At 39.8% G+C, this 25,203-nt stretch overlaps 1 protein-coding gene across 1 annotated transcript in view; it reads left to right on the top strand.

Moving 5' to 3' along the window:
* Positions 1 to 25,203, top strand: part of STARD9 (StAR related lipid transfer domain containing 9) — a 94,451-nt gene that overhangs the window by 64,331 nt on the left and 4,917 nt on the right. Inside the window, exons 21-28 of the mRNA XM_085299886.1 lie at positions 3,148 to 3,338; positions 7,669 to 8,149; positions 9,029 to 20,200; positions 20,995 to 21,192; positions 21,966 to 22,149; positions 23,515 to 23,661; positions 24,315 to 24,423; positions 24,871 to 25,013. Of these exons, the coding sequence (XP_085156012.1) occupies positions 3,148 to 3,338; positions 7,669 to 8,149; positions 9,029 to 20,200; positions 20,995 to 21,192; positions 21,966 to 22,149; positions 23,515 to 23,661; positions 24,315 to 24,423; positions 24,871 to 25,013 (12,625 nt within the window). The remainder of the gene's footprint in view (positions 1 to 3,147; positions 3,339 to 7,668; positions 8,150 to 9,028; positions 20,201 to 20,994; positions 21,193 to 21,965; positions 22,150 to 23,514; positions 23,662 to 24,314; positions 24,424 to 24,870; positions 25,014 to 25,203) is intronic.

The raw sequence follows: 25,203 nt of genomic DNA, 5'->3' as shown, positions 1-25,203 counted from the left end.
TGGCAGGGTATTTGTGTCTGCAAGGCTTAGGCTGAGGTATGGGTGTGCCCTTGTACCCTCTGCCTGTAGGAGGCTCGGCGAGAGCATGGTGCAGCAGCAGCAGAGGTTTGGGCAGCCCCGGGCTGCGCTGCGCGTGCACACGGACGCGCCTGTCGGGGAGGCTCTTCGGCTTTCCCGACAGTTCAGCAAAAAGCCAACACCACACAYGTGAGCGACTACACGAGCGCCGCTGCAAGCACGCGCAGCTTCGCGGGCTTTGTTTGCACCGATGTTTTTTCTCTGATGTTTGGTAATATGGGGGTAGGGGGTCAGTGCTGTAGGAAGGCAYGTGAAGAGCTGGTTACCCTCTCCTAGCTGTAAACAGGCATTACCTAACTCCCTCTGCAAACATTTTGAGGTCTTTGGGTTGAAATGCAGCATCAAATTRGTTCATCTACTTAAATGTTCTGATTTTTGATTTGTAAACGGTTTAAAATATTGTAGGTTGATTTATGGTAAAGCATAGCTGAGACCAAAAAGTCACAGTCAGGAGCAGGATAAGAGATTTTATGAAAGGAATCTTATTTTATCTAGTTTTGGAAAACAGTTGCAGAACGAGAATTCTTTGTTTACTGTTTTGTTATCAAGCTCTGCTTTTTCAGCCTTACTGGCCCTGACTTACTCAATCTCCTCATTCTCATAGGGAATACTGCTGCTAATGATAAAGGAATAGAAATCAGCTCTCCTAATACGGGGTTGTTTTGGTATTTGGTAAGGTTAACAGATCCTCTTCGCTCCTCTTGGATGAATGTACTTGCTTCTTTCAAAYATATTGGACTAAGTGACTTGCCCAAGGTCATGCAATTGTTCGGTAACAGTTTTAGGCTCAGATTTTCAAATTTCATACCTCCATAAGAACCGGAGTTTTCATATGTCTGTTAGCAAAACAGGCTAAAGACTACCTCATCCTCCGAGTGTGTGCAGAGACTTAGCATTTACCAGTACTATTAAGGTTTATTATTTTTAAGGTACAGCAAGAAGAGACCAGCTGATATCAAGGCTCTTTTACATTAAGTAGTGTTTAGGCATCAGAGGCCCTGGAGACTTGTGACCAAATATGACTGCTCCAAAGTTAGAGAAGTCTTCTTTCTCCTATCAGTACTTTAACCTCCAGATTATATTGCTGAAATTTCTATATTATATAAGGAACATATCCTGGAAGGATTCAGGGCAAGCTTCCCTCAGAGTTACCATAAAAACCATGGGAGCTTCTCCTAAATAAGATCCTTCAGGTCTCCTAAATAAGATCCTTTGAACCTTTATGTTCAAAAAGCGATTCCTCCTTACTGAACTGACCTCTGAGTTCATCTCGCAGTTGCTGATGGCAGGGGGAGGGCGGTCTGCCTTATGCAGCAGTGATGGTGTGTGTTCTTCAGGCCAGATATGGTTTCTCATGGGTGAAAATGACTTGAGATTTGTAATGAACATACAGAATCTTTTGTGCAGCAGTCAAGCGTGAGTTCAGACCTCTTGCAGTTGAATTACAAGCTAGAGATCTCACTGTGATTTCCCAGGGCTCAATTTCTGTTCGTTTTAGAGAAGAAATCACAAATCACAGATTGCTCAGCAGTCAAGCCAAGGACTGTAAGCGTCATGGAGATGCTCGTTCTTGTTGTAATTTGGTTTTGTGGGTCCCAGAGAGATGCAGACCATTTAGCAGATGGCAGTACAAAGTTTGCGCTCTGGCTGTTGGCGCAGTATCAAATTAGTTGAACRGAAGATGTTACTCTTAATTGTTTTGCCTGCTAATTACAAAGCAGCAAAGTTCTCCTTTTCAAGTATAAGAATTTGTTGCTGTAGAAGTGACTGCTGCAAACACCTGCTCATGGTTCTAGATGGAGATGGTCAGCTAAATTTCTATGTAGCAATGGCTAAATGCTCTTCCCGTGCTTTTGAAGATGGCCTCCATAGTGGTAGTGATTTTACAAACAACATGGTGTGCCACAACATTCCCTTTGAATTTATATTTTTGTTTTTCTTATAGCTTCAAGGACTCTTTGGTATCTTTGCTCTCTTTAAAAGAATGAGTACGCTTTAATACATCGTTTAATTCATTATTAAAATATTTTAACAAATCTTTTTGAAGATTTAAATTTTGAATTTACTGAGGTTGCAGGTAACAACATGGGTTTAGAAACAGAAAGGCAAGCAGAGATCATGCATCACCTTCGTAAAGATTACTTTAACGTTAAGAAATTGCTGATGTACGGAAAGGTAGAGTATATATCCCTTTTTCCAGAGTGCCAATACTACCATGCAACAAGGTAAAACCAGATTATTAAACTAAGATTTATTATTAAGCTTATTTCTAAGCTAAGAGTACTTTGATTGTTACAAAGAGTGTGTCTGTGTGTGCATACGTGTATAATTTTGGCACACAGTTGGGAGACAAGCTCGTCGGGGGGGTTTAAGCGAGTTTTTCAGAAGTTAGTCACTTTTCTGCTTCAAGCAGAAAAGCAGTAACCTAATGTAGTGGTGGCATCCGGCAGAGAATTGAGTGAGATACTGATATAAAGAGATACAAAACTTTTATATGTAAGAGACAGAAAGCTTTTTTGAGATGTACTTAGTGAGATACTTTTTTTTTTCTTGGTACTGCCAGAGAAATCTGTAATCTCTGACTGTAATCTCAGCAATTCCTGTAACCCTTTCTAAGTCAAAGATTTTTGATAAGGAAAGAGAAGAATGTCTATCATTTCTGTAAAGCACTTTGAGGTATGAAAAACACTCTTAAGAGTGGTTATAAAGTTTTCTAACATATAAACAACCCTTCTGATAAAGTTCCTTTTATGAAGATATGCAGCAAAATGAAAAGTGATATTTTTTTTAAAATCATTTTTGCTATTATATTTCTGGCAATGGAATTTTCTGCTTCATCATGAGAAAGTTCATGCTGGGTGGCTTTCTCTGATACTGGTGGGATTGTGACTGACTGTGACATGCATATACACAGCTACTTCACCATCATGAGTTTTTGGCGTAACGCACTCCCGTTGAACAAAACTGTATCTTGAATGTCATTTCTCTGCCTCCAGTAAGATGACTTCTTTTATTGCAAATGTTTGGTATTTTTTTCTGATTTAAATTTGCTGTCAACATTTCTAACAGCAGAAAGATAGATGCGGTGCATGAAGAGTACAAGCAGAAACTGAGAGACCAGGAAGCTTTCCACAGAAAACAGATTCAACAGCAACAGCTCTACGTTGAGGAGTTAAAGCAGCAGATCCTCGCAGGGCAGATCAAAGCAGAGCGGGAACTAGAAAACGACCAAGCACTGATCAACCAGCAGATCCAAGAAAGTGGGTGCCTGCCTCCTCCCCTCTCTCGCTTCCCTTTCGCTGCTGTCTTCTTTCATTACTCGTGGTGGTTTTGCCCTATTTATGCTTTGTATTGTGGGTGGAACTTCTGTCACCACTTACTTCTAGTTTTTTCCTGTAATTGCCTTTCCCTTGAGAGCAGCTATCAAGCTCTGATAAACAGGACTAAGGGGGCTTCTTTGCAGTGCASCAACAGCACCACTGAATCATTGTTGCCAGCGAGTGCTGTGAGTTGGCGTGCTGTTCCCCTGTGTCACCAAACCCTCTGAGACAGCTGGTATGTGAAGCCGTGACACACCACTGGACGTGTGCTTGCTGTGCGTGTCGTTAGTGGTGCCACCTGGAAGGTAGCACAGACCATTTTCWCGGGAAGCTTTTACTGAATTCCACTCTGAAACTGGTGGCCATAGGAGAAATAATTGCGTAGGACCATAATACAAACTGAATTTTCTGTGGTTGCCACATGAGTTTTACACAATTCAACCAAAGAAAATACATGTGAGACGTAGGTGGGACATTGAAGTTCTAAGCTAAAATCCCAGTTAAGGGAGAGGGGAGAGTTTTACCACTGTTTAATAGTCAGAACTTCTGCCCCCTTCTCCCCTGCCCCCAAACATAGAAACAACAGGAAACCAGTGCAGCACTCGCACTATTGTGAGATAACTTATTTGGCCTCTCTAGGGATTATTGCCTTCTACCTTCTGACAATGCCATTACCTCCTATAGCCAAAGACTTTCAGGCTTTCTTTAGTTCTCAGCAAAAATGTGTTTTGAAGAATTTGAAACACATTTTAATTCATTTTATGTTGAAGCTGCAATGTTATTGTTATGTTAGGGTCTTTTGTCTATCTACATTTTCCTGAGAGAAGTGGAATGGGGTGGGGAAATTTCTGCTTTTTTCAGGGTATTGATTAGCTGTTCTTCAGGGACTCTAGGGTGATCAGTGATGTGCGGCATAATGTCATTAAGCCAGAGTAAAGAAAGAAGCTGTTCTGGTCCTTACCTGAAAGTAATTGGGTAAAATACTGGTGTTACCAGTCTGACACAAACAGCAGCTGTATGCCAGTTATGCCTTGAAAAGCTCAAAATCATCTGAAATCTCAAAGGATTCTAAGCTGAGGGATCAGGTTTTGAATGCAAATAGCTATGTCGGAAGATGGAGCCACAACATTTTTGGGGAGGCATTTCTTACTGCGAGTGACTCCTGGCCCTGCTTCACACACAGACACACAGACACATTCAGCAAGACTTGAGTGGGTGGCATTCGACTGCCTCTTAAAGAGTTTTTAGACTGATCTAGGAACATTTTAAATGTCAAGATGTTTTTGATCACTGAAATAAGGTGGTAGCAGTGTTCTTTCATTGTTTTTTAATGAATTATTTGATCCAAGTTTTTGACGAGCAAAGTATGCCTGATGCAAGAGTACCTTTTCTACTTGGTAAAATCTGCTTTTGGTTCCTGGAAGAGGAAGATGCCTGTTAAAGTTTGGAGGTTTATCCGACCCAAGCTCATGTGGTCCATTATCTTTCAGTTACACTAACCAGAGGGAAGAGACTGAAGGGAAAATTGTGGAGACTGGATGTAGCAGAGGTAACAGCTGGCTATGTAGGTAGCCCAGGGAACCAGCAAAGATCCCTCAATACTTCTTTATTTCATGATTCTGTAGACTTGTTCTTTGCTCCTATCCAGTTCTGCTATTTCAGCTGTGTTCATGAGAAGCTTAGCCAGGCAGGCAATTTTTCCCAGCCAGTTAGAAATCTTCAGTTGGCAGTTCACCAAAATGCTCTTGCCTTTTCTGCTCTCTGTTTCTCAGGTCCTGATGGAGGCGAGTTTTAGAGCAGTTTAATTAGAACCTTAGAGCTTGCAGGTCTGTTACAGAGATGCTCATCTGCCAAATATCTGCTTGCTAGAAACACACAAAAGAGGACAGATCTTGAGATAAAAAGTAGAGAAAACTGTTTTCCATACAAAAGTTAAAGATGTTATTAAGAAGAAAAAAAAAAAAAGCTGATCATGGCTAAAATGCTTCCCCTTTATCCACAGAGTAACCATAGAGCTAGAATCCCAACCTCTGTGCATGTGCCATGTGCATCGCTGCCAGTGCAAACAGAGCAGGAGACTCCTTGGAGCAGAGATTGCTCGTGATGTTTAACAAGATCAGTAGGCATCAAGCAAGTGATCCTCACAATGCCTGTGCACTAACAATAGTTGCATTTTTTGTATTATGGAAACTGCCGCAGCCCAAAATTCCTCTCTTGCAGCTCAGCTGCCTTACGTAAAGCTGCAGGTAGACCTCATTCATCACTTCAACCTTAAATACCTCTTACTTGCTAACCTCSTGAATATGTAAAGTTAGTTCCTTACTAAAGGACTGCAGATTGAAGCTGAACTCAGCCAAAAAAGTGTTGCTGTTGGGAAGATGGAAGTGCTTTAAAAAKCTTGTGCCCTTGAGAAATGCGCTACTTATGAAAGAACCTTGCCTGTAACTTTTTCATTGCTGTCAGCTATAGAGACTTTTTGGATTCCTCTGTGCAACTGACTGTGTATCTACTTACAGCAGCATAATATTCAGACAAGTCAAAGTATGCAAGCAAATGTAAAATTTTATTATCAAAACTGAAATGGCTGTTATCAAATGGACAAACTGTGAAGCATCYAGACCCTTCTGCTAAGGAAGTAGCAAACTTCAAGTTAATTAGAAGTTAAGAACAGTCACCTTGAGATAAGCTTAATGAAGTTAATCAATTGGTTTGTGAGAAGACTGTATTTATTTAGCATTGATGAAAGAAAGGGGGAACGTGCTTGAAAGGGGAGATGCTAACTATCTTTGTGGAGTGGAGTGGTGATTTTTATGAAAAATATGCACCAACTAGTGGTATGAGCTTGTTTGGATATGTTCATCCTGGCAGTAAAGRTGTTGGTTTCACCTGCACAGTTGCCATGAGAGCGCTTGATGCATTTCCAAGACATTACATGCTAAGGTGCTCACATACGGGATATGTGGGGTTTGATCAGTCTGTTTTGGCAAGTGCTTGTCGGAGCAGATGTAGTTACAACAGATAGCAAATTTTGTGATTTTTGCTCTACCTCAGCCAGATACCACTCGGCACTTGTTGTTGCCTGGGAGGTTTCCATCCGATGGGTTTAGAGAGGCCAGCAGAACTGGCTGGCAAGTAGCTACTGAGAGGCTCCCTTACAGCAGCATCTGCAACCCACTCCCACGGCTGCCTGCCCATTCGCAGGCTGCGCCGTAGCAGGCAGCTGTCCCTGGGAAGGACGCACCTCCTGGCTTGAGTGAGGAGGGGTCGAGCCTTTGGGTTTGGAACTGCTTTACTGAACCTGCCACTGATAAGAGCAAGCACAGAACTTGCTGTTTTTCTGGACTGAACACAAATTCCCTTAGCCTGACTTAAATTTCCCTTGTTTTCAGCATGCTGAGATAAACAAGAGAAAATAGTTTGCAAGTATCTTTTTTGTTGTTGATTCAATCAAATTGTATGCTCTAAAGAGGAGAGGATAGGATCGAAGAGGCACAGAGAGTAATGTTTGTTTTAAAACAGTTCTAAAACACTCAAGCTCTATGATGAGAGGTCAATAGCATTTTAAGATTGCTGAAATACATATATTTTCACTCAAGATGTAGGGATTTACCATTCGAATGCTTGTTAGCATGTTTATGAAATTCCGTTTCCTATCTTAACATGGAGAGGCTCCGTTCACTTCTGTATGACATTCTCTTCTGCTTCCCTTGAAAACTCTGTTATCAGTACAAATACATTAATTTCCTAAGTAACACATGCAAACTTTAAAATGTGACTGTAGAGGTAGAAACAGTAACACATTTCAGAGTCAAAAGCTACTGAAGTCATAGTTCCTTAGTGTGCATATATACCCTGTGCCTGAAAGTGCACAGAATTGAATTTAGGCCCTTTAAATATTTCCATTTTAAGAACAAAACTGAGGTGATGATTGAGTATAATCTGTGAGAAATTTTATGTGTCACTCTGTATCTATTTGGAACATGTTTCACTTTCAATTTACAAGCAAGGTCTTGTCCACCAGTTTCCCTTAGCCTTAGCTGCCAACCCCCCCCCTGCTCATCTTGCCCTCTTGCAGTTGGCTGAGTCCTTATCCCAATGGAAAGGCTTTCAGTAACGTGCAGTAATGATACATTCTTGTGTTAGTGTCAAGACTTTGCTCTACTGCATAAAAATTTCCTCAAATGAGCTTTCAAAACTGATTARATTAAGAAACAAAATAGTAATTTTTTTCCCTGTTATTTTTGCTTTCTTTCAATCATTTGTTTTACAGACCAGCAGTGGCTTATAAATGAGAATAACCGACTGGCTGCCCTGCAACAGCAACAGAGGGAGTTTGCTGTGCAAACAGAATCTACGCTGTGTGCAGAGGCTGAGGTGCAGAGTACTGTGGGGCTGGAAATCTGCCCTTCCCTGCTAGAGCAGAACCAGAAGAGACTGGTGCAGCTGGAGCTCTTGCGAAGATACTCCTTAAAAAAGGCAGAAAGAAGCATACGACGGAAAAAGGTCAAATTCCAGCTGGAAAGGATAGTCAAGAAGCAGAAGTTACTGGAAGCTAAGCAAAACCTGCAGCAGCTGGAGGCTAGCTGCTGGCTAAACGAAGACAGTGTGAAACAATCCCAAGTCCCGAACCAAAATATTGCAGTAGCCTCTTGGGATCATCAGCTGGAAAAGCAAAGGCAGTCATTGGGTTCAAGTTCCTTGCAACACAGGCAGCATTCACTCTGTAACCTCCATCTGCCCCATGTACCCGGGTAAGTTAACGTCAACAGATTCCTCTGGCGCTTTTTAAAAGTAATTTCAATTCAAGATATTTTTACTGGCCTTCTATAAGCCAGAATGCCTTTCAACTTACTGAAATAATCCTAAAACCGGTGATATCAACAAACTTACTATATTGTGTTTGTCACACTGGAGCTCTTTGTCACTTTTGTAGGATCTCTACGGTACATTCCCTGCTTAGCCCTATGATATTGTCTTTTTCTTTCTTCTCTCAAGCATTTTTGCACATTTTTACCTCAGTGTGAATGTTTTCTAGAACTGGTTTAACTCTCTGTTCTTACCTTGTTCAAACTGTTGGTAAATACTAATTCCTGCACCATTTTATCTTGATTATGGTCAAACTCTTCCCTTAGAGTATTTGTATCTTTAGAGTAATTCTGGCTTGGATTTTGAGGCTRGCCAGCCTTTCTCAAGCTAAATACACTTCTGTTCACAGTGCTAGAAAGGTGGGGTGCTAAAGTGCCTACCACAGGTTATTCCTGTAGACCTTGGATGAAAGGAATAGTTAACCTCTCCTAAGTGGATTTCTGCAACTTAGAACTATCCTCTGTTTTTAACTAACTTTTGCAGCTACTTAAATCTGCATAGAATAAATACCATATCTCTATTTTAGCATCAAGCCACTCATTTGTGTCACATAAAACATTTTAGGACATGCAGGGGAGTAATGGTTAATGAGAGAATATATTTTTTTTAATTATTCTCTGCTAGAATTTGCTTTTGAAAGGCATTAAGATTGTTGCTTTGTGTGTCATTACTCTTAACTGCAAGACATGACTTGTGTGGAACTGTTGTAAAGTACATTATTCAGATGAGGATTAGGCTTTTTCTTTTTTTCTTTTTTCCCCCAGTTGTCTGTTGACGAGGGAGACTGTCTCAAAGTTATCTACCTCACCAAATACTGGTCAATGCTGTGAAGGCAGTTCATCAGGGAAGCTGTCATCTGTAGAATATCTTTATAGAAAAGATGTTTCTGGGAGAGTTGACCTTAATGATGAAAAAGGTATCTCCTTTCCAGTCCAGAGGCAGCTAAGTGAAAAACAAAAACCATCCTCGTTTGGAAATAAAAAAGGAGCAGAAAAAGTCTCTTGTGATTCAGCTATTATGGCTCATATTAACAAAATTGATGAAAAAATGGAAAAGTTGGATGACAGCCCAGGGGAAACTGGATCTCAAAACCAGCCCTCTAAAGGATGCTCTCCTGATCATTTTAAAGAGAAAGATGAACCTGAAACCTTTATTACAGGAACAAGAATGACAAAAGCAAATATGTTAGGAGATTTAAGTCAGCCTGTAAGCAGGTATCTAGAACAAAGTAGAGCTCAGGTATCCAATAAAAAGACTGCAATGGATAGCAAAGCAAAAGGCCACGATTCTTTTTCAGAAAACTTTCCTAAAGAAATGAAGAAAACAGAGGTGTATGGAAAACCACCATTAGCACATCTAACCCAAACAACAATGAATTTGAAGAGCGCACCAAACTCAGTCTTGCCAAGTTGTGAGAAACGTCAAGAATTTCTGATGGCAGCAACATCAGTTGGAAATCTCACCAAGATAAACACACAGGCACCACTCTGTTACGTTGAAAAAAAATGGCGCAGTGCTGAAATGTTGAGTGCTGGAGTGTCCAAAATGGTGGCAGATGTGCTAGGGAACTGGCAAGAGGATAATGAAAATGAGATATCCGATACTGACAGTTCCTACTCTGTGGATTCTCTATCCTGTGCTTATGCAAAAGCCTTCGCAGAGACACTGAAACAAGAAGATTTTGACAGGAATAAATGTCTCGCCAATCCAGAAGATTCTGAGAGTGATGACAGTCAAATGTCACAAGACTCTCTGGTGGAAAAGGAAAATAAAGCCAAAAAGCAAAATAAAAGCCGATTTCACAAGTTAAAGGCCCACAATGAGCCAGCTAAGCTTTACCAAAGCAGACCTGGTCATCATGTTTCATCTTTGGTGACATCCTATACATCACACAGGCGACTGGGAAAAGCTGAAAGAAGTTTTTCTCTGGACAGCTTGGCTGATGGAGAAGAGATGCCAGTAGAAGAGCTGATAGAAGAATCCAAATCTGATTCATCTGATGAAGTGCCAGCAGAGATTTTTTGGAAGTTACAGTCTCCTAGGTCACCAACTATACAAACTGAAGAGCATGAACTCAAGACCTGTGACAGAGATGCAGAAGGAACAAATTATGATCTGAAGCTGAGCACTTCTTTTTATTTGGATACTGAGGCACAGCCTGCTTTCAGTAATGCTTGCAAGCAGTTGCTGAAGGAGACAAACATCTCTTTTGTAGATCAAGAGAGGTCTCTTGATAAAAGATTGTATTACACAAGTGGAAATCCATTGTTTACTACTGATGCTTGGCCTCCCTGTGACTTGAAGGGTGAAATCAGCAGCCCCAGAGTAACAGCACCTTCTTCCCAAGAAAATTTGGAATTTCAAGATGCTTGTCTGTGCCCTTTGAGCAAACCAGAGGGTTGGTTGAAGAAAGATGATCTGAAGCAGTCAGCTGCTGAAGTGTCTTTTGTTTCTGGCTCAAAGCAGATAAACAGAATTACTCATTTATCACATAGTATAAATGAAATAAATACAGTGTTCTCCTCTGTCACATCAGAAGTACCTTTACCTGAAACTGAAACAACAGTAGATGCGAGTGGAGTTTCTGAAAATGGATCATTAAATAGGACTCTTAAAGGATGGGCAAGTTCTGATGAAAATACTTTCTTGGAATCCCAAGATGTAGTGTCCTCATTTGTTAGTTCAGTAGGACCAAGCTCTTCTTTTCTTTCTATTTCAGCAAAACGTGATTATTGTGAACATTCAAGGTCAACTCATCCTGAACATGAACAATTGAATGAATTGCCTACTTATAGGTCTACCACTGAATGCACACAAACATTCAGCTGTTTGGAAAGCACCTCCACTGCAGACTTCTTTTCTTATGTGTCTGGAAGAGAAGAGGATTCTCTCCCCACAACTCATCCAGAGTTGCCAAAAGATCATGATCTGAAAAAAGCATCTTTTATTTCCATGTTGCCTGTGCACATTTTGGAGCAGAGAAATGGCTGTATAGATGCAGATTTAGAAGATGATTTCTTTAGAACTATTGAAAAAGATGACCTAGATGATGGCTGCGATAACTTGATGGTAGAATCAACGATAACAGACACCGGAAGTCCACCTGTCTGTGCCCCTGCCACTGGATGTTCTACACAACTTGCTCTTAATATGGCTTCAACACAGGCATCTATAGTAAAACAAGTAAAATTCGGAAACCATGAGCAGCTCACGCTCTTTCCGAGACAGGAAATACCAACATGTTGTGATGAGGGTTTCTTTCTCAATGACACAAGAAACAAGACCTGCTATCCAGTAAGCAGTTGTTTGCTTCCAACATTTGATGGACAAGGAGCAGAATCAGCTGTTATGGTAGGTCTCCTCAGGTCTGGGGAGAGTGATCTGGAAACGGTGCAAGATATGGACTATGAACAAATGTCTGCAGAAGAAATAACAACAGACACAGATTTTTCTTCAGAGAAAATAACATACCAATGCAACCCTTCAGTTTTTGCTCGCAGCACAAGTTATGACCAATCTGCAACACCAATATCTCAAAAAGATATACTCTATGTGAAAACAAGCACAGACAGCTTGGCAGAGATTGTCTCAGAGCAGCCTTCATTCAGAGATAATGAAGAATACAAAGCAAAGGATGAAGACTTGTCTTCATTAAATCATTACGAATTTAAGAGCAAAATTGGTTTAAAAAATTATTCCCATGAATGTTCATTAGCAGACAGTCCTGCAAGTTGCTTATCCCAACATACTTCAGAAAGCTGCACATTGTGTGCTGATAACATACGACAAGAAAGCAGTGAAAGTAAAGAACACAATATCTTGAGTTCTCAATCTGTAGTTCAGGAAGAACTTTCATCCAAATATAAAAACCTAGTGGTAAATGAAGTCAGTTACCTCACAGTGAACACAAATGAAAAAGGCACTGAGGCCTTCGCTACTGCTCTTTGTGAAAGTACAAATAATTTGCTGCCAGAACCCAATTCAGACATATTTTACCAAGCTGCAATGAAAGCTAATCTTCAAAGTGCTTCTGAGACTGAAAAATATGATAAAATATTGGAGCATGTCACAATAGTGAAAGGGAATTATGATGATAGATCTAATCTTACTATGGAAGTTAGTGCCCCACAAAGTTGTTCTGGGGTATGTTCTAACTGCCTTTGCACAACATGCTGTTCAAAATCAACAGGGCAGAAAAACAATATGCATAAGACTGATATTTCTGTGGAATTTGATGCAACTAGTCTGGTGAAAACAGAAATTCAGAACAAATCTTTACTTGAATCAGGAGAGGAGAAAGAAGTCCTTTTTGAAAGTGATTGTGCAGACAGTATTTTGCCTGTTAGAGAGTATGTAAACTCAGAGTCGGGAGGAGTACTTGAATACTCTTTAGGTACTGTTTTCCAAGAGGGGAGTCCTTATGTGAATGAAAAACCTAAGTTTTTTAAAAATGCAGAAACCACTTCAGAAGAAACTATGGTTCCTTATCAGACTACAAAGGAAGAAATGACCAAATTGATGGATGCTGTAATCAAACTAGAAGAAAATACACTAGAAAGCAAATCCAGACAGATTGAAAGTTTGCACGACTACCCAGTAGCCGAAGTCCAAAATGAAACTGTGGATAGGAGTAGAGAGGATTTTAAAGGCGGCCTATTTCAGAATCCAAAGAAGCCTATTGATATTGTAGCTTGTGAAAGTCAGTGTGAGTTTTATACAAACTTGTGCCTGACAGCTGCATGTGACGAGGCAGAGAAAGAGGAATCAAAGGTAGTAAGCACTGGTGTAGAGTCAAAAGCAGTTGTGTGTTCTGATAGTTGCCTTCAGACAAGTAACTTTTACCAAAATAAAATGAATGACAAAATAGATATTTATTCACCAGAGCTTACTGTTGCTGCCCAAAATGTTCCTTCAGCCAGGTGTTCCAGCAGCACAGATTTTACTCGGAATACTTCAGACTTCCTTGATGCTTGTGAAGGGCTTTTACAGAGAGACACAACAACAGAGAATGTGTTTAATACAGAGGACGTAGCTGCAACAGTAGTAATGACAGGTAGGCAAGGAAGTATTTTAGAAAAACCTGAAAATGAAAAACAAGTCGGTTCTAGCAATTTAACTGAACACTGTGTACCAAACTGCTTGGCCCATGAAAACTTTTATCAGGAAAACAAGGTTAATGGATGTGAAGTGACTGGAAGTGAAGAACAAACTATCATGACGAACGCTGAGGGGCTGCTTGTTACAAGGCAAGAAGACATATGCACAGATGAAAATGTTGCTTTATTTACTGAAGAGACTCCAGCTGTACATCAGATGTATTGTGATAGAGATGATGATATGGAAATTTTAAATCAATCTAAGATCCCTGAAAGATACCTTACAGCTTCAGGACTAGAACAGAATAGTCTGTCAGTAGATGACTCAAGGTTAACACAGGATTACCTTGATCGCATTGAAATGAGTGAAGATAGTGGCTCAGTGGACTCTCTTATGGATATAAAAAACACAGTGATGAAAGACATCAATGCACGTGACTGCTCAGTTGATGACAGTGCTGGAATAGACCAATGCAGAATTGAAAGAGACTCTAAAAGCCTCTGTGTTAAAGAGGACAACCATATGTATATGAGTTGTTCTATGGAATATGCTGAGGATGGCACTTCAGAAAACTTGAATGTAAATGTTGTTAGAAGTAGACCTGATATTTGTGAATCAGATCCAGTAGGCTCCAGAGCTGAGGATAAGAAGAAAGTGCATTTGATAAATGTAGAGCAAGTAGCTAAAGCAGAAAGAGAAAAGCAGATGTTTGTAGAAGAGACAGAGGAGGTAGAACTCATAGTTCTACAAAACCCGAATGAACTGTTCCCGGAAAACARAGACAGCTGCCAGCTGACACAAGACAGCAAATTAAATGAAATCTTAAGAGAAAGCCAGTGGGTGTCTACAAGCTTTTCTAGAAATAATGAAAACACCAGCAAGCCACAAAATCCATTAGCAACACTAAAGTCTACTGAAAAAATTCAAGAAGGTTCACTTAAAGACCCCCTGTGCCAGTCTGTCAGTCATCTTTTATACCTTGGAGTAAGTGACAATTCCTGTCTTGTTCAGGATGTTCCCACTGCATTGAAAGCACATACGAAACCATCTGATAGCAGTGTTGGAACTGTTCTTCCTTATTATGAAACATTAGTGGAGAATGAGGTCTGTGTTGGTGCACCTGTTACAGTTGACAAAAAGGGAGCTGATAAATCACTTTCTGAGAAAACACAAAGGGAAAGTGCTGCTTTCCGGCCAACCAGGATCACACTGGGCAAACAGGAGAAAAGATCCATTAACACTGCACCTGATTCTGCTGCATCTGGGCAACCTGTCAAAGAAATGGACATCTCTTCTACTCCCTATAGTAAGGGATGTTATGAATCTGTAACTGTTGCACTTAAGCAAGGGTCAGAAGGAAATTCATTTTCTTTGGAAAAAGTAGATTCTTCTGAAGATGCAATTCAGGATGTTAACAGCTCTCATGAAGAGCACAGCATGGATTTAATGGTTAACAACCTATCAAAAGACTGTTTTAATTCTGTAGAAGATGCAGCTCAAAAGGGTGCCATTGTGTCTCATTCAGTGCTCCTGGATAACTCAAACTTGCTTTCTGCTTCAGAGAAAGAAATGAAGAGAAAAGAAATAAAGCATTCTTTACTAGATGTCTCTTCTCAAAGCACATTTCACAATATTCTCAGTACAACTGAGAAAGAACTTCAGTCATGGAGTTTATCGCAATGTGATAAGGAGAAATATCTAAACACAAACTATACTATAACAAACAGTAAAACAGAGAATGCAAGGTTTTGTGATGTGCTTGGATATCAGAGTGAGCCTAGAGAGATTCAGGAACATGGGACTTCTGAGGAGTGCTGTGTAGACCGTCCAGAGAGCACTGTTTCCGAGCATACTTCAACCCTTTCAGAAAGCCTGAACAAGTCCCCAGGGGAAAATGCACATTGTAGTGAAGAGTTTCTAAATTACAATAGGAATTCCTATACTTCTGAATACTCTGCTAGTYGCCTAAATAGCCCAGTCTCATTTGCAGATTTTTTAATCAGCAGCAACAGAGACAAATGTAAAAATGATGCTGTTCTCTTTGAAAAAGCAAAATACTTCGAAAGTGAATCAACCAATTTAAGTGTGTCTGTACCTCTTCCTGATGTTTGCTCTCTAAATCAAAAAGGAGATGAAAGGAAAAATAATTCTGCAGTTACGGAGGCCAGAGATGCTCAGAATAATAAACTCTCTGAAGAAGTTGTGAGAACAGATCAAAAGGGGGAAGCAATTCAAGATTCCTTCCAGAACTGCGATGATGAAAGAGAAAATAAAATGCATGAGTATCTAGAGGACTACACTTGTGCTTCTAATGTGACTGTACCAGAATCAGCCTTGCTTGCTTTTCAAAGCCTGGGACAGATTTGCAGCAAAGAATCAAAGTCTCTTCCATCCTACTCTGCAGAAGATATTCCAACCGATGCACAGTTTCAAAGCTCCAACAACTTTAATGCTTTTGACACTGCTTGTTTACTGGGTGGCTCAAAATCTCCAATATTTAGTMAGCTTGAGGACTCACTTCAAGGCAATTATTTGAGCGAGCAAATATCCTGTAGTTCTGCAGACCTGCACTCTGTAAAAGAAGGAGATTTTCCCCAGGCATTTCCAAAAGTTAATTACCCATCCTTAGCAGCATTTTCAGAATCATCTTTAACTGCAGATACAGACCTCAGTAAAACAGGCACATACCACATTTCACATACAAATGCTTTGAAGCATTCTCCATTTGCTGTTTTACAAATGCAAGACACTCAGTCTGATAAGACYGTGGTATTTGATCAGCCAACGCCGGCTTCAGGAAGTATTTTACTTTCTCTTGCAAAAGAAAACAGGCATTATCCAGTATCTGACACAGAATCATGTGAAGATTCTGCAGTAGATGGGGAACCTGTACGTGAACAATTTGACAATGAAAGAGCAGTTGACCAGCATCTCTGGGGTAAAGTTCCACTACAGAAATTTTGCACAGAAAACCCAGAGAAAGTACTTGATGATGACGATGATGATTCTCTTTTAATACCATCGTTACCTTTTTGGGATACTAGAAGGGCAGTTCTTATTAAAGAAGGACAAATGAGAGAAATACTTACCAGAAATGAGGAAGAATTGCATTCAAATACTGAGGTTGAACCTTCTGCAGTAAAGAGAAAGCAGAGAAAAACATTAAGTAAAGAACCTGTAGAAACGCAAACTATGGTATCTTCAAATTCTCTGAATGAGTTAATAGGTCCACAGATTGCAGTGGTGCAAAATCTGTATCCAGGAAATGTTAACGTGGATCCTGAACCCATGTCCAATTCATGTGGTCCAACATGTGCCACATACAGCAGTAGCACTGATTCTAGAGGACTGTATCACGCTGTCTCRGGTTTTGAAAAAAGGCCTGTAGATCTGCAAGGCAATTGTCAGTTTGTGCCTACAGGTGATAATCCAAGTAGAACAAGTACAGATGGTAGAAAAGAGATTTTACTTTGTAAAAATAATACAGCTTCAAGCGTTGATAGCTCTGCTGATGATGCAGACAATTGTCCAAGAACAGGAGATGCTCTACAGTCAGAAAGACTGAAGTTTTCTGTAATGAATAATCAAAGTACCTCCTTAAAGTTTTTACCAGAACACTATGATTTGCCTCCACAAGAATTCCAATTGGTACAATTCAGGAGCAAAAAATCATATTTTTCTACACAGAATACAAAGAGCTCTAAACAAAGTGAACAGCGACCTTATTTACAAAGTCATAGACTATCAGCCCCAGCTATTACTGTGATCTCTGATACGGAATACACTTTGGAAGCTTCATCTAAGGCAGATCTTTCATCATGTCCTGCGTCTAAATCACTACAAGATTTAAATATGAGTGTAGAGCCTCCATCACCAACTGAGGATGATCTTCATGGAATTGAAAGATTTTCAAAGCAAGAATCAAAGAATTTTCTACAAGTTAAATCTAAATCCAGATTTCAGCAGAGAATGAAACAAACTAAGAAGTCTGCAAGCTATAATCCAAAAAGTTTACAGAATTGTGTGGAGAGAACTCAAAGCAACCAGTTTTTAAAAGACTGCACTGTTCATCCTCCATCGTCTTTACTGCCCATAGCTCACCATTCTGTGGRTGCAGAACCAACTATCCATTCAAAGAGAAGTTCTGTAGCTCAGTGTAGTGAAGGGAGAGTTGAAGAAGCTGGATACCAATCAGAAGAAACAGATTTGTTTTTACAAGACAATAAAGATGCAATGCATTTTAGTTCAAGTGATATCAATCCATATATTCATCCATGGCAACAAGATGGATCATGCAAGATTGGCTGGAAGCAGTATGTTTTTGGAAGCGCAAGTGATGTCTCTTGCAGTCAAATTCCTTTAAACCTAGATAATCGTAAAGTTGTAAGATGTTCTAGTGTGGACAATGGATTGAACTCTCAAAATTCTCCTTTTCGTTCTCATCTCAGTTCATATGCTACAGCAAAAGTTTTATCAAGTGCTTTAAGCAGCACTGAAGATCTTCAAGGATGGGACAATATCAGGCAAGGCTTTGAATCTGCATACCCAAGTGACAGTACCAAGCAGTATAGCAGTGTATCCAGTGAAACACTGGAAACTAATCCCGAAAATAATGTTGCTGATTTTGATAATGCTTCTGCACAGCCTGGTAACTCTTCAGTGCAGGTTGATGAAATCGTACTGTTATATCCTTCTGAGTCAGAAAGGTCTTCCAAAAAAGCACCAGGAATTACATGTGAGCAGGGAACACAAACAGCAACTACAGGAAGGTACAGAAGACAGAGAAGGCACCAAAGAAGCTATACAGATGTTTCTGCAAGAAAGCAAGAAACAAGCAAAGATCTATTTCAGCAGCCTTCTTCTTGGGCAAGCATGCAGAACCTGTCCATGCATCTTTCACAGCTTCTTCAGAACACTTCTGAGCTTTTGGGCAACCTCTCCCAACAAAATATTATAGACAGTGAACACAATGCCAAAATCAAGCAAAAGGGAATGGAAGAGGCTGTAAAGGCTACTAGATCAGATAGCTGCACTCAAACTACAGCAGATATAGGCATTCAAACTGAGATTTTAGAACCTCAAAGCAAACACGAAGAAAAACTAGTGCAGGCAAAAATGGAAAATGAATTGAGGGCAATTCAGGCAGGAAACATTGATTTGAAAGGGACTGGGGCAGATGCAGTAGGTAAGATTCCCAAAAGGAAAGAGGAAATGCTCTCTCTCAAAGACAGAACACTAGAAAGAACTGAGATGAGAACCCTGAGTAATCCTGATTTCCATGACAGTCTTGACAGTGTTTTGGAAGATTCCTTTATGCGTCTGCCTCTTTTACCCAGAACCTCCACTCCCATCTTAGGTTTTCAAAAAACATTAAATGCACAGCAGAATGTGGCTTTTGCTAGTACCAGAGTTTCTTCTATTGCATCATCTTTGCTGAGATCAGGGCAAGATGAGTCTTCATGCACTRTAGTTAGCAGCCCTACTAATAGCAGCGCCTTGCAATCTCCAGCATCTTATGCTGAGGATAAAATAACTGTCGATGAACTGGAGATGCCACTAGAAAGAAAACTTTGTCACAAAAACACCGTGTTAGTTGATAGGGCCTCTTCTCCTATTCTTACTCTTAGTGCAAGTCCCAACAGCCAGATAGCTTTTAACAAGTCAGTCTGCTCTYCTAAGGGGCCTTTGGAATATTCCAGTGATACTTCAAGTGCCCTTCACAGTCAGAGAAAGCAGAGGTCAGGACCGTGGTCTGGCGTGGAACCGCACGTGGACAACTTTTCACAGACAGAAGCAAACAGTGAATCAAGCACTTCTAGAGACAACACGGACACAAGAAAGACGTCTGGCAGTTTCTCAGATAAGAGTGCAGCTGAAGRGCTTTTAGGAAGAGGTGGTACAAAAGACTTGAAACAAAAGCACAGACTGTTGGTTGACACACACACTACAATTTGTGCAAAACGACTTTATCACTCTAGTAGTACATTAGAGGTGTCTGGCCACAGGGAGTTTTTAACAAATGATCTTGGAGACCACAGTCCACTGGAACGTTCACTTCGGTGTATGTATGTCACAAGGAGAGAAAGAGGCTCTTTAGGAGGAATCAGGCATGAAAAAACTGTGGGTAATTCTGATACTGCTCTGATTCCTAACTACTCACCTTCAAATTCTGACTTACTTTTTCAACAAGAAATTAATGCCAGTTGTTTAAATAAGACAAATGCTGACAAATCCTTAGAACCTCAGGCAGAAGCATCTTCTCTACAATTTCATGATTTCTTTTGGAAAAATGAGAATAGCTGCCCTCTCCCTCTTTCTGATGTGAGCGATGTGCAGACTTCCTTGCAAGATGATAATACAGATTCTGTGTCTGAAAGTGAATGCAATACTGAAATCCTCCTGAACAAAAATACTACTTTTGCAAAGCCTCACAGACCTCGGAGCTACAGTCTTCGTGACTTACCTGTACACAACAAATTTAGCAACTGGTGCGGTGTTAAGGGCAGTCCTCCGTCTTCATTACTTAGCTTGAGTGGCAGTACGGCTGATTTACGAAGTCAGGCAGAAAAGAAATCTAGAAGCAAACAAGCAACTGAAATGGAAGGAAAATCTCAGCTGTGTGAAAGCAGAAATAGAGAGATTGAAAGGCTTCAGAGAGAGCGTGCTCAGATTATGTCTGGCATACACCTGGATCTGCACCAGCACCCCCTTACCGTGGAACTCACCGAGGCAAAGCTGAATTACGGCCTTGGGGAGACGGACGCGCTGTTGAGAATCCTTCAGAGCGGGACCACCGATGACCTGATGTCAATTCCCATAAAGCAGCAACTTTATGAACGGTAAATTACTTAAAATAGTATTGTTTTARGTATCTGGAAAAGACTTCCTGTACTATTTGTTTAGCATAGGTAGTAATTTACTTAGTAATGAACATTTAAGCATTGTGCTTAATAAACTACATCTGAAGAGATGCAGCATTAAGCTTATTTTATACATACTTAAGTAATGCATTTAAGGTAAAATCTGGGGTACARGGAAAAGTACAAGATTCCATGTCATTCAGATCCAGTGTTACTCTGCTCTTAAAATTGTTAGCAGCTGTGAGAGTGATCATATGTGCCCTGTGACCTTGGATATATATTTTGTTGATTTATTGCAATTGAAAAATAATTGATGYATCCGATTTATGGTAATAGTTCATTCTTGCTTCTGTGAACAAACACTGCTGCATGAACAAGCAAAAAACAATTCTAAAAACCCACAAGGATGAAAAATCAAGACGCTGTGCTCTTGTGACTGGATGCTAGAACTGAGTTTGGGAAGTTACTGTAACTAAAACAAATTTAGGAGWAACTATGTTAGGCTCCTTTGCCAATTTGCCTCTCAGCACACAAGACATTTGTATGCTTTTCCTACTGTTACAAAAGCAGTGGAGTTCTAGGATTTCTGCATCACCTATCACCATGTGACCGAAGGGATGTTTGCGGGGTGGTGGTGTATGCTATTGATTTCTATAAATTTTATGTTGCAAAGCTACCTAGTTCTTAAGGTATTAAAAAAAAAGAAGAAGAAGAAGAAGAAATTGTACCTTTGCAGGGTGCACTTTGCAGCGCTAACCTTGTTTCCCTGACAGACACATGAGGACTATTGAAACTCTGAGGAAGGAAAGAGAAAAAAGGTTGCAGAGGTACAGAAGAAGCCGAAGTTTGAGTCCTCAAAAGCATTTGAGTCTGTTGCAGACACCRGATGCAAATCAGAGGGATTTAGATCTCCCCAGCAGACGACGAGAATATCTGCAGCAACTGAGAAGAAACGTGGTGGAGAATACAAGGTAAGGCATTAGGAACATCTCCTTTGGCATGGTGAACATTAAACATGTTCACGATGATAGGTGCACATGAACAATTTCTAGTGACATGCCTGAGACTTCTGTGGCAGGAGACAGCAGAATAGCAGAGGAATTATTTTCCTTAATGCTGAAGGCAGAAGTGGTAATCTTTGGGATTAAAAAGTGTTTTTAGGATAAAACACATACTTGATTACAGAAAGAAAATTCATTACATTTTTCTTTCTGGCTAGCTATTTCACAGTATAACACATGCCTAATTTATTTTGTGTATGATAAAAGGAAAGCCRCGGGTTTAGTCTTGACTGATAACAGACCAATTTTGTTTCTTGCTCCTTCTCTGACTTAAATTCTACATGGTGATGGGTTCTGCAGCATTTACTTACTTTTTTATGTTTTATATTACACTTATTTAACTATTTCCTATAACTTTTGATTTTTTTCACTCCCCATTTCCCCTGAATGACTTTTGCTCCCTGTGTGGTAGGTTAGTAGAAGGGTGTTTTACCAGCACAGTTGTTTTGCATGTGAAATCAGTGCAAGTGCTAGAGTAATCTCAATGGTGAACTGAACTTGCAGTCTAAATCTATTTTTCAAGCTTAATAGCTCTAGTGAGCAAGAGAAACTTTTTGGGCGCTACTGTGGCTACTTGCTGTTCTTGAAAATGTTCCTCTTCCATATTGAAAGAATTGGGGTACTTTGGCAGGTGACCTGGTTTCAACTTGCATACTGTTTTTCCCCATTTACCATCCTTACAGAGTTCAAGAACCGAAAAGAAGAGGTGTTCAGCACCCTTCAGAGATTGAGCTATTGCTCCGAGACTATCAGAGGGCACGAGAGGAAGCCAAGACTGAAATTGCACGAGCTAGGGACAAACTTCGGGAGAGAGCTGAACAAGAGAAAAGGCGTATACGGGAGCAAATATTTTCTCAGTTACAGAAGGTGAGTGTTATAAATTGTTCTGCCTTATTTACAGTAATGCACTTTTTAGAGAAATCTGTGATGGTCCAATATTGTTATTTATTTATTTTCCTCATTGACATAATGCATAGAAATAACAAAGAAAGAATTAAATGCAAATTTTTGCTTAAAAAAAGCTTTGTAATACTGAACAGATATCCTGTTCACTCTTCTGTGTTACATCTTCCTAGAGCTGTTGTTTCTTGATAATATTTGGTGTACAAGAAATTCCACAGGTTTTCTCAGTGGCTAGAGCTTATACAGTGTGCCTGCTGAGCATATCAGCCTTACAAAATAGTTAACTTTTAGTTTATTTCAATATGCACTTAAACATGAAGGTTTCATTATTTTTTTTTCTCCATTTCTTGTCTTAGACTGTCCTGTATTTGTCCCTTGTTTTTTCTTCTGTGCTTTGTTACCCGTTATTCACAGATCGTCTGTGAATTTTCTCCAATATCGAAAGACAATACCTTTTTTTTAGGATGAGTCTATTCTGACCAGTTTCTGACCATAATTCTCTGCAGTTACTTTCATCACTGGATGACAATGCAGCTATAATGATAGTTGCAGACTTCCTCCTTYGTATGTGCAGAAATGCAACAAACACTAATTTCCATTGCTCCATGCCCCATAAAAGCACCTAGAATTCAGGTGTCTCCAGTGGGTAACTGGATCTTATCCACATCTGTAAATCATTTGTGTTGTGAAACACAGTATTTCACTAGAGTTGGAAAACCTAACTTAGCGCTGTTGTTGCAAGTATAAATCATCTTAAAGTTCTCGATATTTTCCTATTATGTAATTTTTTCGTGATCTTTTAGGCTGGTATGGAACAGTTGTGTTGCTTAAAGTAAAAATCTTCAGTCCTTACAAACMACCACATTTGCCCAGCAAGTTAAATCAGGGACTAGTGGAGAAGTTGACAAAGAGCAACAAATGGGACTGCAAAGAGATTTTATTATATTGTTATTATTATTTTGCTTTCTTTTTGCCCTCTTAGAAACATGCCAGCATTAGTTTGATAGTCTGCACTCTTGTATCTGAAGCACAACAAAAGCAGAAGCTGGAGCCATTCAGTCTGATTGTCTGGTTTTATGGGGGTGATTCATGGCTTTTATAATCCTAGGTCTTTCTATCTGGCCTATTTATTAAGTAAGTGAAACGTATGAGTGTATTCTGTATAGCAACAACTTCTGTATTGTCAGCACACCTTGAGGCAGATCAGATTTTTAGATGATTCCTTCTTTCATCTTGCAGTGCTGTTATATTTGTTGATTTGACTAGATACTGTGTAAGATAGGTTTTGTGCATTTTGATCTCTAATATTCTGGCATCTGTTAATTACAGGAAGAAGCCAGGCTGAAGACTCTTTTAAGTTCAAGCACTTTATGTACAGACTCCAGCCTCAGCCTTTCCTCTGGCCCAACATCCGGTTACAATAGTAGTAACACAGCTACCTATACTGCAAGTAAAYTCAGCAGCCGGGAGGGGCAGGTGAGAAGAAATTGTTGCCAACTAGCCAGTGAGACTGATGTCTCCCGATGCTTCAGCAGTAACAGGGATAATACAGATCAGAAACCTATTTGAGATGCTTCATGTTGTTTCAGACCTCTCAAGCACTGGTACACAGAGGGCTTACATAGTGGAGGGAGTATCACCATGTAACTGCAGAGGAAAATGACACTTTCACGTCTTTAAGCTTTTTAAAGCTGATTTATAAAAGCCAAAGGGTGTTAGTATTGTTAGTAATGCCATCAGTCAAAAGTTTTAGCAACAACAACATTGTTTTGTGGTAAGCTAGAATGTGGTATTTTTCAGTGGGCCTCTCAGTGATGAGATGCACACATTGACTTGAGAGAGTTTGTGTGTGAACATGAACAGTCCTGAAATTAATGGCTGGAGCATGTCCCTGAAGGTGGCTCCTCATACTTATTTTGCTAAATTTCCTGAGGTAGGTTATTATTTCCTAATCCGGTGAAAGGAAACTAGTAATGCTATATGAAGAAAAGCTTCCAGCCTTGTAAAGTAGACTTGCTATGAGTATTCCACTTACTGTGTTACATAACTTAATTCCAAGTTCACACCAAAAAAACAAACAAACAAACAAACAAAMAAAAAAAMAACSACTTTGCTCTCTCTCAAATTAGATTTCTTCTGGAAATGCAGAGCTTTCAAGAGGAGATGCAAGAGGTTGCTCAGCTGTTACAAATAGTCAGCTTCATGTGTTAGAACAACTACAGAAGGATTCAGCATTTGGTAAGTATAAAACATACATCTGCTTATGTTAAAGTCATATTTCAAAATCTTATGAGATTATTTATGCAAATCCAAATTTAATGTGATTCTCAGTATTCTGAGGATATCCTATGATTATGGGACTGACTGACTTCAGAAAAATATTGTCAGCCAGGAGCCAGAGTTTCGTAATGTTTCCTGAAAAATTAAATGGTGACTTGGCTCCTCTGAAGTTATTTATTAGGTTATATTTTGTAATAACCTTAAAATTTGAGCTTAGATGCAACTGCAGGATAATTACYAATAGACAGATTGTCTAGACAAGAGCTATTATCAGTCCTTCATCAGGATCAGGTTGATTTGGTACTCCAGTAGAAGATTTAAGTCCCTATCAATGCAGAATACTATTTTCTCTGGCAACCTTTTTAGTGTTGTTTTTCTTTTTGATTTCTTTTCATGCCTCTGYAGAAGCCAGCAGAATACAGCCACCCCTTACCTCCGGTAGCATCAGCTGTAGGTTCACTCACGGATTAACTGTTTCAGTCAGCTCCTCTTCAACAAAAGGATACCAAGATTTATCTAAACATATCTTGGCTAATGCTACCACTGAGGTGAGTAAATGAGCAGAGTTGTCACTTACTCCTCTACCTCTCACTGGAAATTGTAGCAAAACAGTGTGGGGGACAAGTTTTGTTCTTTTGCATGAGCAACATTTATTTATTTCTCAGTTACAGAAGGAAAGACTGAGCCCTTTTAAATGGTAGGGGAAAGTGAGCCAAGCTGYAGCAGTGGAGTTGAGAT

The sequence above is a fragment of the Rhea americana genome, unplaced genomic scaffold (genome assembly GCF_003343005.1).
Source record: "Rhea americana isolate MKP2758 unplaced genomic scaffold, rheAme1 scaffold_155, whole genome shotgun sequence".
Lineage (NCBI taxonomy): Eukaryota > Metazoa > Chordata > Aves > Rheiformes > Rheidae > Rhea > Rhea americana.
This window is presented reverse-complemented; position numbering and strand designations above follow the sequence as displayed.